The 12,718-nt window shown below is 33.4% G+C and overlaps 1 protein-coding gene across 5 annotated transcripts in view; it reads right to left on the bottom strand.

The window, feature by feature from the left end:
• Positions 1-12,718, bottom strand: part of ESCO1 (establishment of sister chromatid cohesion N-acetyltransferase 1) — a 65,632-nt gene that overhangs the window by 2,782 nt on the left and 50,132 nt on the right. For 4 of the 5 annotated variants that reach the window (XM_057698558.1, XM_057698562.1, XM_057698559.1 and 1 more), the window contains 3 exons: positions 9,529-9,618; positions 6,855-6,998; positions 3,939-4,126 (listed from right to left, as the gene is read on the bottom strand). In XM_057698558.1, the coding sequence (XP_057554541.1) occupies positions 3,939-4,126; positions 6,855-6,998; positions 9,529-9,618 (422 nt within the window). Of the gene's footprint in view, positions 1-3,938; positions 4,127-6,854; positions 6,999-9,528; positions 9,619-10,177; positions 10,302-12,718 lie in introns of those variants that run through there. The other variant, XR_009047955.1, reaches the window with a different exon arrangement.

Below are 12,718 nucleotides of genomic sequence, written 5' to 3'. Positions count from 1 at the left end.
ACTAAGAAGATGAAAAGACAGTCATAAAATGGTAGAAAATATCTGCATATCATATATCTGATAAGGACTCATCTCTAGAATTTATAAAGAACTACTACAACTCAACAAGAGAAAGATAAATGAATCAATTTTAAAATGGACATAGGACTAATTGAATAGGCATTTCCTAAAGATATATATAAATGGCCAATTAAGCACATAATTACCCATTAGGGAAATGTAAATCGAAACCATAATGAAATCCCCCCTTATACCTAGGATAGCTAAAAATAAAAAGACAGATAATGACAAATGTTGGTGGGATGAGGAGAAATTACAACCCTCGTAACATTGCTCATGGAGTTGTAAAATAGTGCAGCCATTCTGGATGATAGTTCGACAGTTCTTCAAAATGTTATACAGTTACCATATGGCCCAATTCTACTCCTAGGTATATACCAAGAGAAATATACATGTGCAAATATTTCTCTATTTACCAAGAGAAATAAAAATACACAATCTGCACATGAATGTTCACAGCGCTATCATTCACAATAGCCAAAAAGTGGAAACAAACCAAATGTTCATCAACTGATAAGTGGATAAGTCAAGTGTGGTATATATATCCATACATACTTGGTAATAAAAAAGGAATGGAGTACACTGATACATATTACAACATGGATGACCCTTGAAAACACGCTAAATGAATGAAACCAGGCACAAATGGTCACGTATTATAGGCATCAACTTATAAAAAATGTTCAGGATAGGCAAATCTATTGAGACAAAAGTAGACTTAGTGGTTACCAGAAGCTGGGGGAGAAGGAAATGTGGAGAGACTATATTGGGTACTGGGTTTTGAGGAGAGGGATGGAAATGTCCTAGAATTAGACAGTAGTGATGGTCATACAGCTTTTTGAATATACTAAAACCCAGTGAAGTGTCACTTAAAAAAGATGGTCAAAAAGGCCACCTACTGAATGGGAGAAGATATTTGCAAATGATATATCCAATAAGGAGTTAATACCCAAAATATACAAAGAACTCATATAACAACATCGAAAAAACAACCTGATTAAAACATGGACAGAGAATCTGCAATGACATTTTCCCAAGGAAGACATAAATATGGCCAACAGGCACATGGAAAGATGTCCAACATCACTAATCATCATGGAAATGCAATCTCAAAACCACAATGAGATATCACCTCACACCTGCCAAAATGGCTATTTTTGCCGAAATGGCTATTTCAAAAAGACAAAAAATAACAAGTGTTGGTAAGGATGTGGAGAAAAGGGAACACTCATGCACGGTTGGTAGAAACGTAAACTGGTGCAGTCACTATGGAAAACAGTACGGAGATTCCTCAAAAAAATTAAAAATGTATGACCCAGCAATTCCACTCCTGCGTATTTACCCAAAGGAAAAAAAATACACATTAGGAAAAAATATATGCACCTCTATGCTCACTGTAGCATTATTTACAACAGACAAGATATGAAAGATATCATCAATAGATAAATGGATAAAGATGTGGTGTGTATACATGCAAACGTAGACATCCACACAGAAACAAACACACGCACACAATGGAATATTAGCCATAAAGAAGAATGAAATCTTGCCATTTGCAACAACACGGATGGACCTAGAGGGTGAAATAAGTCAAAGAAATAAAAATGCAAAACAAATGAACAAACATAACAAAACAAATATAATTATAGATACAGAAAACAAACAGATGGTTGCCAGAGGGGAGCGGGGTGGGAAGCTGGGAGGGAGAAATAGGTGCAGGAGAGTAAAAGGCACAAACTTCCAGTTGTAAAATAAATGAGTCACTGGTATGAAATTATAATATAGTATGGAGAATATAGTCAATAACTATGTAATATCTTTGTATGGTGATATATCTGTATCTAGACTATTGTGGTGACCATTTTGAAATGTATAGAAATATGGCAACACTGTTGTATAACAGGAACTAACATAGTTTTGTAGGTCAATTATACTTCAGAAACAAATCAACAAACAAACTCATAGAAAAAGAGATCAGATTTGTGGTTACCAGAGGTGGGGGGTGAGGGGAAGGGGAATTGGATGAAGGCAGTCAAAAGGTACAAGCTTCCAGTTATAAGATAAGTAAGTACCAGGGAGGTAATGTATAACATGATAAATATAATTAACATTGCCGTATGTTATACATGAAAGTTTCTAAGAGAGGAAATCTTAAAATCTTCTCATCACAAGGAAAAAATTTTTCCTTTAATTTTCTATCTATATGAGATGATGGATGTTCACTGAACTTAATTTGATAATCATTTCATGAAGTATGTAAATGAAATCATTTGTTGTACACCTTAAACTTATACAGTGTTTTATGTCAATCATAACTCAATAAAACTGGAAGAAAAAATAAAATGGTTAATTAAAAACGATAAATTTTGTGCTATGTAATTATATCCTAATAAAGCTGTTATTTTTAAATGGATAAAGAAGATGTGGTACATACATATAATGGAATATTACTCAGCTGTAAAAAGCAATGAAACTGGGACATTTTTAGAAACATGGATGGACCTAGAGAATGTCATACAGAGTGAAGTGAGTCAGAAAGAGAAAAACAAATATTGTATATTAACACATATATGTGGATTACAGAAAAATGGTACAAATCAGCCAGTTTGCAAGGCAGAAACAGAGACACAAATGTAGAGAACAAACATATGGACACCAAGTGGGGAAAGTGGGGAGGGTTGGGGGGGGAACGAATTGGGAGACTGGAATACCAAATTGTACACTCTAAATATATGCAGTTTACTGTAAAAAATAAAAAAATAAAAAGTTAAAAAAAAGCTGTTATTTTTAAATGTTTTAAATTTTGCCAGGATATAGACTATTAGTAGAATTTTTATACTGTAATCTTAACAAGGTGGGATGGGTACATAAAGGAACAATGAAGGAACTAGTTAGAAACCTCTATGGTTTAAACAGGAAGCTCAGAGTGGCAATCTATCACACAGAACAAACACAATGACTACACTGTTTCATGTTTTTATAAACTAGAATCATCTAATGGTTGTGACAAGACCTAAGTTTTACAAGATTTAAAGGAGGGACAATATCCTCACTTAGGGCTATTATTTAACCAGCTGCATTTTCTAAATTTAGTTCTGAAAGAGCTAAAAATAGACCTGCTTCTTATCAAGAGAGAGGTGGGTAGATCTAAGTCCTCTGGATCACTACTCATTGATAAAATAAAAATAAGGGACAGAGACCTGAAACACAGTAAGGCTCTAAGATACTTAAGAGTCTTAGGATTTCACTTAAAACAATGATGGATTACTTTGAAAGCTATACCTATAAATAGCAGTAGACAGGGATTCTATGAATAAACAAAAAAACAAGAGACCAACCTAAAAAAATCTCATTTGCATGATGAATTTAAACCTTTCATTAATCCTTTAGCAAAGATGTTTTAAAGAGCAAAAAACAAACGTAATTTTCTGAATCTTCTCTATACCTCTGATTAAAAATCAAGCAATAAAAGCAAGAAACTATTAAGAGATTTAGATTATTTACAAATAATATTCTTAAATTAAGACACATTTTCCTAAAAGTTAAACTCCCAAGAAATTTTCCATACTTCTTTGGTTTTCTTTAAAATGCTCTAATATTGAACGGAATTGGAAATAAGTGGGTTATTTTGGCCTTATATCATAGTTGCAAATGAAAAAATTAAAACTGTTTAATAATATTTAACCAGCAGTGTTTTCTTCCCCCTCAGATTAGCCTCACATAAGAAGCACTCACAGATCAAACATACTGACAATTTTATGCAAATTTTAAATGAATATAAAAGTTACACATTTGTTAACTAAATGCCAATCTTTATATAAAACTCTGCTTAAATCCTAAACTACTGAAAATGACTTGAAGAATTACACTCAAGTTACCTTAGGCATTCAATCATGCGAGAAGCGATTTTCTTCCGACGCATCATACTGAACACCCATATGCGGCTGATCCCACAGATTGCAGGCTCTGGCAGTGTGGAACAGCACCAGGCTTTCTGCCTTTCAAATCTGACTTTTTCTTCTTCTGATCTGATGACTGGAAGTTTTTCTTCTATAACTCTGTAACCCTATAGGTAGCAAAATCAGAGGAAAATTTTAAATTCTATTTATTTTTTTAATTGAAGTATAGTTGATTTACAGTGTTGTGCCAAACTCTGCTGTACAGCAAAGTGACTCCGCTATACACATAAAGATGTTCTTGGAGGGGGGGGTGATTTTAAAGTGAGAATATTATTAAGCAATTGTCTAGTACTGACCTTAGTGAGGAAGTCACTAATTTTCTCTGGCTTCTTAACAAACAATGGGCACCACTTACGCTTTTACTCTCATTTTAGGAAATAAACAGACCTGGATCTACATTCTAACTCACTTAACTAGTTATGTGACCATGAGATGAAGTTAGTTAAGCTTTGGGTTCCTTACCTATAAACTCTCCACCACCTCTTTCAGAGAACTGCTGAGAGATTAAATAAGGAAATTGTATACAAAGCAGCTTGCCATCATGGCTGGCACATAATAGGAACTGAATGTTAATTTTCTCTACTTCCCATATTCTAGGGCCAGCAAAAGCACACGTTAAGAACTCAGCAGTCACAACAATTGTTTCTGGGATTGCTGCCATAGTTCTGGGGCTCACAGCTGTGCAGGAACTAGGATGTGGGATGGCAGAGGAATCAAGAATTTAGAAAGGTCCTTTCCCTACACTCCTCTTAAAAAAAAAAAAGTAATAAATACTTTAAAAAACATACATCTCTTCTGCCAGTCTAGTGGCCAAAAAGCACATGGCTAGCCTTCTGATGGGATGTGGTACAAAAGCTAAAACAATTAAACAACACAATTGAGAATTAACAAAGAACAAACAAGCAAATATTACACAGCTATGTTCTAACCTAAACAATACTACAAGTCATTTTTGGAACTAGGTAGAATAGAAATTTAAAACACATAAGGGTGGGGAGCTCCCTGGTAAGTCTAGTGGTTTGGACTCAATGCTTTCACTGCTGTGGCCCAGATTCAATCCCTGGTCAGGGACTGAGATCCCACAAGCACACAGTGCAGCCAAAAACCACCCCCCCAAAAAACGCAAAGGTCTACCAAAGAAAATTCACTGTAAACAAAAACAACCAAACAAAAAACATTGTAAGAAACAGCCAAAAACAGACAGATATCTGCAATTTTTTTTTTTTAACGCTTAGTCATTTGCCAAACAGATTTAAGAATGCTCATGAATTGGGAGATTGGGATACGAAATTGTACACTCTAAACATATGCAGTTTATTGTATGTTAACTGTATCTTAAAAGTTCTAAAAAAAAAAAAAAAAAAGCTCTATCCTAAAATTTGCGAATCTTTGTCACTCTATGCAAATCTAACTTCAAATATCTCATTAAATTTCCCTCATCTAATTAAACTTCATTTGTTTCAATCATCAATTTTATATAAAGTATGTCCCACATAAAAATTGATACTTCCCTCAAGTGGATATCTTACTATTAACCCGCCTCGGGAGTAATAAATCATGCTAGGCTGGAGTGAAATTAAGGGGGGGTGAGTTGCTAACAATCCTTAAACACACAACACAGTTATTCAATACACACAGAAAGCACTTTGCATTCAGGTAAATCAAGTAGAACATTGTTGATATCTCTTAAAAGTGGGACAATCAAGACTCAGGGACCTATCAAGTGGATAAATGATAAAGTAAACAATAAATCCAATGAAAAAATAAACTCAAGATTTGCACTATGCAAAAATTAACTCAATTACAGTAGGGCAAGCTTCTGTGACTTAGTCATTTTATATCAAATTTATATCTTCAAACTACTTTGTCAACTATTTAAATCAAATTTTTAACTACAAATAGCAAGGTTCATAAACTACACAACGTCAGGTTGAATTTTTTTAAATGTAGCTTAACATACAGAAATGAACTCATGCAGATTTGTTTTGACTTTGCACTTTGTTAGAAAATTTTATGATGAAGCATACACTTGCAGGCAACTAAAAGATACTAACTAAACAAAAGCCAAATCCACTGCACACTGAATTCATGAGCAAGAACTCAGCTGAAAAAAAAGGCAGAATTCACATGGGGTATGCCTCAAAATGAGCATGATTAGAAGTCCAGAATCTTCTGTTCTCTTAAGTTGGTCTAACTTGGTTTCTACATAACTCTTACAATGTGAACATAATACTTTTACTGTGGTTCTATTATTTTTTTGCACTATTTGGCTCTTAAGTACAAGCCAAGTTCTCATCTAGAGCTCAACCAAAGAAGTGGTAATCTAGTGCAGGGGTGGGCAACTTTTCACAAAGGGCCAGGCAATAAGTATTTTAGGCACTGCAGCATACCTGGCCTCTTTTGCAACTACTTAACTCAGTCTTTGTAGCGTGAAAGCAGCCACAGACAATATATAAACAAATGGGCATGGCTGTGTTATGATAAAACAATAAAAACAGGCTGGATTTTGCCTTCAGGCTATAGTTTGCCAACCCTTGATTTATTCCAGTGCTGAAGGGACTGAGAAAGACATTACATTAGTAGCCAACAAGGAAACTTCCTAAACAAAATTTAATAGTACTTTTGATTTATAGCATTTTTATCTTATACTTTATACTGACTTGAGAAACTAATTCCCATGCAAAATACAACTCCACTGTAATAAAGAATCACACAAAGGAATTCTTGCATTCACATTCTTCCTTACATAAAATGTTGAAAAATTTACCAGGATTATGTTATTTGTAACTCTTTAAACACCATACTACACAGGACCACTCTTTAAAAATTACTTACCCATTGGATATGCTCCGCAATTAGGCAACCAACTACTTTTTTGTCATTAGAAATAAATAGAAGTGTTTTTGTTCTGGAATAGCACATTAGTGGAGCCTGCTGGAAACCTAAATCATTATCAACCATCTCTCTAATCTCGTCAACCTGCCAAATAAAGAACAATATATTTTTTTAACAACAAAAGCGTTTTATATATGTAAAAATATACTATTTCAGTTCAATAAATTGAGTATATTATTCCAAGCAGGACATCCTCTGAAGAGTGCTTCTGAATGACTATCATGACCAATAAACATTTTTCAAGCCCTGTGGACCAATTTGCAAAAGGAGGAAAGAACGGAGAGTAATGTCAAGTCCAGCAGTCTGTGAACAAGAGGAGTAAGAGTTCCTACAATAGGTAGTAAGAACACTAAGGCTTCCCATTAGAAGGATCATGGGTTTGAGCACTGGAGAGAACCTCACTGGAATCTTAGCCAGGCAAGCCACACTTTTCTTCTTCACAAGCGTTAATTAGTACTCTCTTCAGTAAAATGGAAGTGAATGCAGAGGAAAGACATAAATGTTTATTCCTTATCAACCATTTATAGGCCAGACATTATGCAAAGTGCTTTATGAACATTATCTCATTTAAATCCAACACCTCTTAGAGGCTTATAGTTTCTCATTTTGCATATGGAAGAAATAAAATTCAAAGTTTAAGTAACTTTCCCATGTCAGATATAGGACATCTAGAACCAAAGAGCTGGGATTTCTGGGATTTGAACCCATAGTGTTAACATGGCATCAAACTGCTTCTTCCAGTTTACCTCCTAGAATTGTGGTCAAGGTCAAATACGGTAAGCTCAAACTTTTGTAGGTGTTCAAGGACAAGATTTTTGTATGCACTCAAACATTAGTTCCTTCCCCAGTTAAAAAATAACCTGCAAATATTCAGTCCAATAAACATTCATTTGTGACACTAAGTTTAAAGTGCAAATAACACCTAAGAGGGTTAAGTACTCACACCTCTGACATGCAGAATACCATGTAACACATCCCTGCTTCAGTGATGAAAACTTGAGTCCTCCTAATCCTAGAACAATATTCCACAATACAATACCTGACTCAGTTCCTAAAGGCAAAGGACTCACAATTTCTTAGATTTTAATTTTTAACCTATTATGGGTTACTAACCAGTAACATACTGAACTGTAGGTTACTAAGACTTTGAGAAATGAAAATAAGGAAATTAAAATTTACTGAGGAGTCTTGGTAAGAAATATCTGGACGCCACATAGTAAAGCAAAATACCAACTGTGCACTTCCAAATGATAATCGTTGGAATTCCAAAAATTCCCATAATTTAATTTTCATTTAGTCAATTACTAATTCAACATTAATTCAACAAGTATTTGTTTTTGTGCAAGGATCAGTGTTTCAAATACAAGACAGGTTTATGAGCCATTCTCAATGATACTGTCTATACTGTTCAGCAGTGGTAGTATGGGGGTTATTTGAGTACCTGGGATTGTTCAGTTATATATCCAGGGTATCTAAAAAGTCAGGAATCATAGGATAAACTTATACAAACGATCCTTGAACAACAGGTTTGAAGAGGATGGGTCCACATTCACATGGATATTTTTCAACAGTAAATACTACAGTACTACATGGTCCCTGGTTGGTTGAATTCAAAGATATAGAGGAAACCAGCAGACGGAATTCCCCTTCCGCTAACCGTTGTTCAAGGATAAACTGTACTGTAAATGAAACGTTAGCTATATTTTCAAATAACAGGTTCAGAGACGTGTTTTTCTTTAACCTCCCTTTCAGGTGAAATATTTCTAAATTTAAAGAGGTTCAACCATTAACCCGAGAAAAATACAATAAACTACTTTCCTTGTGTCTCTAGACATGCTGAAAACACTCTAGTTTAAGTTTTTCAAATAAACAACTGGACCCACTATTTTACGTTATGAGGTACTTCCGAAAAAGCATTTGGAGGAAAAACATTTTGAATATAATATTTGAAAATGTAATTAGCATATTCATTAAAAATAAGTTTGTCCTATGGTTTCCTGACTTTTAGGGCAAACTCTATACTATAAAATGTTTCCACAGACTTCATTATCTATCTGGTTCATTTCTCTGAACCCTAAATTGGACTAAAACCTGGCTCACACTAGAAAAGAAGATTTTAAGTTTTCTATATTATATTTATAAATCAGAATATATCTTGTTTCTTACCTTAACATTGTGATTACTTCATGTTTAACTTAAGGATAACTGTGACCTACTACTAGATCCCTTTCTGCAATAAGCTTTTATTTAGAAATTACTCTCAGAATAAAACATTTATTAATGTTAATTTTATAAATTATGATTCAGATTTTTATTCTAATTTTGATTCTTAAAATCACTTATGTGGCATTATTCATTACTAGACCTTCTATACCATCACTCAAATTATTGGTAATATGAGACAGTAATCACTCCACTAAAAGTTCACTTCACAAATGCTAGACACACTACAAAGTTAAAGCATAACTAACTTTCAGTTGGACTATGACTAAGTGATTATTTCTTGTTTTCAGAATTGGTGTTTAAATGTGCTCTGCCAATAATACGTTATACTCTTAAAATTAGCTGCAAAACTATATTATCCTTTCTGCATGAAATTTCACTGGAAATTTACCTTTTTCAGGGCATACTTTGGATCTTCAGGAAGAACCATTATGATCCTGCCATCAGGATATTCAGCTAGAATTCTTTCTTTTTTCCAACCCTAGATATATACATTTAAAAAAAAGGAATGAATTTTATTTATCACATTTCATACATCATATTCAAGTACAATAAGAAAAATATATCAATTTGTCTAAAACTTACACACATGGAAAAGTATATGCTCATTAATGTTTAATAAGACATGATAAATCCGCTAATTTGTTAAGCATATGATAGGTACAATACAAGCTAATGTCTATCTACTATTCATTCAGAGATCTAATACCACAAGAGCATTTCTAATTTATCATTTCCCATTTTAAATTAATTTTGAAAATCACACACCAAAAGCAAGCCCCTTAAAGTCAGTGATTCCCAGAACCTAAAGAATAATTCTCCCAGCTTCTTGATAAGAGAATTAAAGTCTTAAATTTCTTTGGAACATGGTTACCTCCACAAACAAACACTCATGGTTTTATGTCTGGCATGCCAAAGACCTCCAGGAGGTTTTAAGTGAACTGATCTGCATGCAGTAGCCCAATATGTAAGGAGTAGTTCTTAATCTTATTGATCACAACTATCAAAGCACAAGAAGGATACTATAAAAATATAACTACCTTCTAAGAATCTAATAGGGAAGGAGAGGCTACGTTGTGTGTATCTGAAGTTAAACATACTCAAAAAAAGAGAGGTAATAAACTCTTCTTCAGATCCACACTCGTGGTGATTAATGAGCAGAACCTGCATGAAAAAAAAAACAAAACAAAAGCCACTTAAATCTAGTAAGATGGGACTGAACCAGAGGTTAAAACTAGGAGCTTTGAAGTTAAAAATAAGTGCAGAAGGAATGAGCTTAACTGGTTGTTCCATTTGTCTTACCCAACCAACTTTAAATAAAAAAGGCCTTTCGAGAAGCAATATGTACCTCTATTAAAGAAAATCAGCATCTTCTTTCTGAGATTTGAGAATATTAAAGCTCAATGAAACCAAGGAAAAAGGCAACTATATTTTTAAAAATACTATGGCAAGTCTGAAAGGAGGTTGATTTTCTTAAACAATCTAGAATGGTCTTTTTGGAGAGGGGAGGAACTTAGTTGGGGACAAAAAGTCTAGAAACAAACTTGGTATAAGAAACAATTTGGATTAAAGTATTTAAAATCAGAATTTATTTAAAAATAGAACACCCACAGATAAAGTAAAATTCAGATGATTATAATTATGATGGTAATGCGTTCCCAAGATTTGAAAAGAAAAAAGGAGCAGAAACAATAGTCACAGAAGTCATTTTTTTCAAACTAGAAATGAAATCTGAATCATAACCAGATCTGAATATAGGTAAATATTTTTAAAAGGCATAAAAGATATCACCTTCTTTAAAAACAAATTTACATTAATGTTATTTTCAAGAAAAGCTTTTAAAATAAATCTATTTTACATAAAATGAAAATGGAGACTTCTCATTTTAAAAACTAAACTACAAATTCAACGAAAAGCTAGAATTTAACTCCATAACAAAGTCATACTTCCTGAGCTTAATTATCTAAAGATAATTTGATAAGCTATTTTCCTACTGTCTTTAAAAATAACAATACTGGTCTAATGTCATTATATTGCACCATGGGTACTAGATAAATTATTTTTGCTTTACTGACTTTTTAGTACAAAACTTTCTTTCGAAACAAGTTGAGACTTACATCTCCATGCAGAAAATGTTATCACAATTGGACCTGATACAGTTTTTTAAAAATGTTTTAAAAATGATTGTTTTTTCATGTACATGAATAAGCAGCAGGAATTGCAAAGGGCAGAGTTATTACTGCTCAGTTTTCTAACATTCATGAAGACAGCATATTTAAGCGAAAACTTTTTAAGAGTTCTGGAATAAAAGTTCAGGGTTTAAATCCCACTTCTTGCTAGTTACTAGCTATATGGTCTTGGGCAAGTCACTGGAGCTTTCATTCTGTTTCCTTACCTAAGCTATGGACAAAATAGCTGTCATCACACCATCACTTAGTAGTTTAGAGACTGCATTTAAGATGATTCCTCACACAGAGTAGCCACTCAGTAACTCTTAGTAATTTCCACTCTACCTTCCTAATGGTATCAAACTAAAATCAACCTACTACTTTAAATAAAACACAATAAAGTCCCCAAAGTTAAATACAACAATAAATTCAAATCTTGGACAAGGCAAAGATGAAATAACCAAGTTGGCTGATATCTGTCAAATAAGATACTAAACATTTATACCCTTCCCTTTAGCTCTAACATGCTACACATATCCCTCTGCTAGCAAGCAGTATTTTCCAAGCCCCAAATACTCTTAATTCACCCATCCAGCTGCTGAAAAGCAGAAAGCTTTACATCGCTAATACACATTTAAAAATATTTACAAAAATGATAATGTGACACCTGGGTTTCAGTTTAAAATAATTAGGAGGGTTGGATGAAAGAAGATTTTCCGTGAATTGTTGAAGCTAAGTGATGAGTACATGGGGATTCACTATTTGATGGGGGCAAGGGGTAAACTCTATCTTGGAAAATTCAAATCACCCATTGTCAAAACTGTGCCAAAGGCTTGCTCGAGTATCATTTATTCAGGAGTAAAAAATGAATGTAAAATGAATCTGGTCAGCAGAGCAGTTAGACCTGAGGTTGAGAAAAGCACTGACTGCAGGTCACAAAGTAGCTTTTGAGATGCTAGTGGTTGTTTCTTGTCATGTGGGTGTTCACTTTGCAAAAACACACCATTATGCTGAGCTCTCAAAAGCTGAGCACTTTTCTTTACATTGTACTGTTATATTTCAATGAAAATTTTACTTAAAATTACTAAAGGAATGTGAAAAACAGACATTTTTAGTTCAATAGCAAGTCTAATACTTGTTATATGTTGAAATATATTCTAAATACCACCTTTTTAAAATTTTAAGTCTTCAGAAACAAAAAAGTTAAAATTTGCTCATTCAAAATTCAGTCACATGCTCTTTTTGATAGTACTCAAGGCAGAAAGCATTAAAAAAACTGCAGAAAAACTGCATAAGAGAAACAAATTATAGACTCTTGAAATATATAAAAATATTTTGTCGAAATGAATTTTAAACCTAAATATGTACTTATGAATATTTTAAAAGTCAGCAAGGATAATACACCAAAATATA

The sequence above is a fragment of the Hippopotamus amphibius genome, chromosome 11 (genome assembly GCF_030028045.1).
Source record: "Hippopotamus amphibius kiboko isolate mHipAmp2 chromosome 11, mHipAmp2.hap2, whole genome shotgun sequence".
NCBI classification, from domain to species: domain Eukaryota; kingdom Metazoa; phylum Chordata; class Mammalia; order Artiodactyla; family Hippopotamidae; genus Hippopotamus; species Hippopotamus amphibius.
This window is presented reverse-complemented; position numbering and strand designations above follow the sequence as displayed.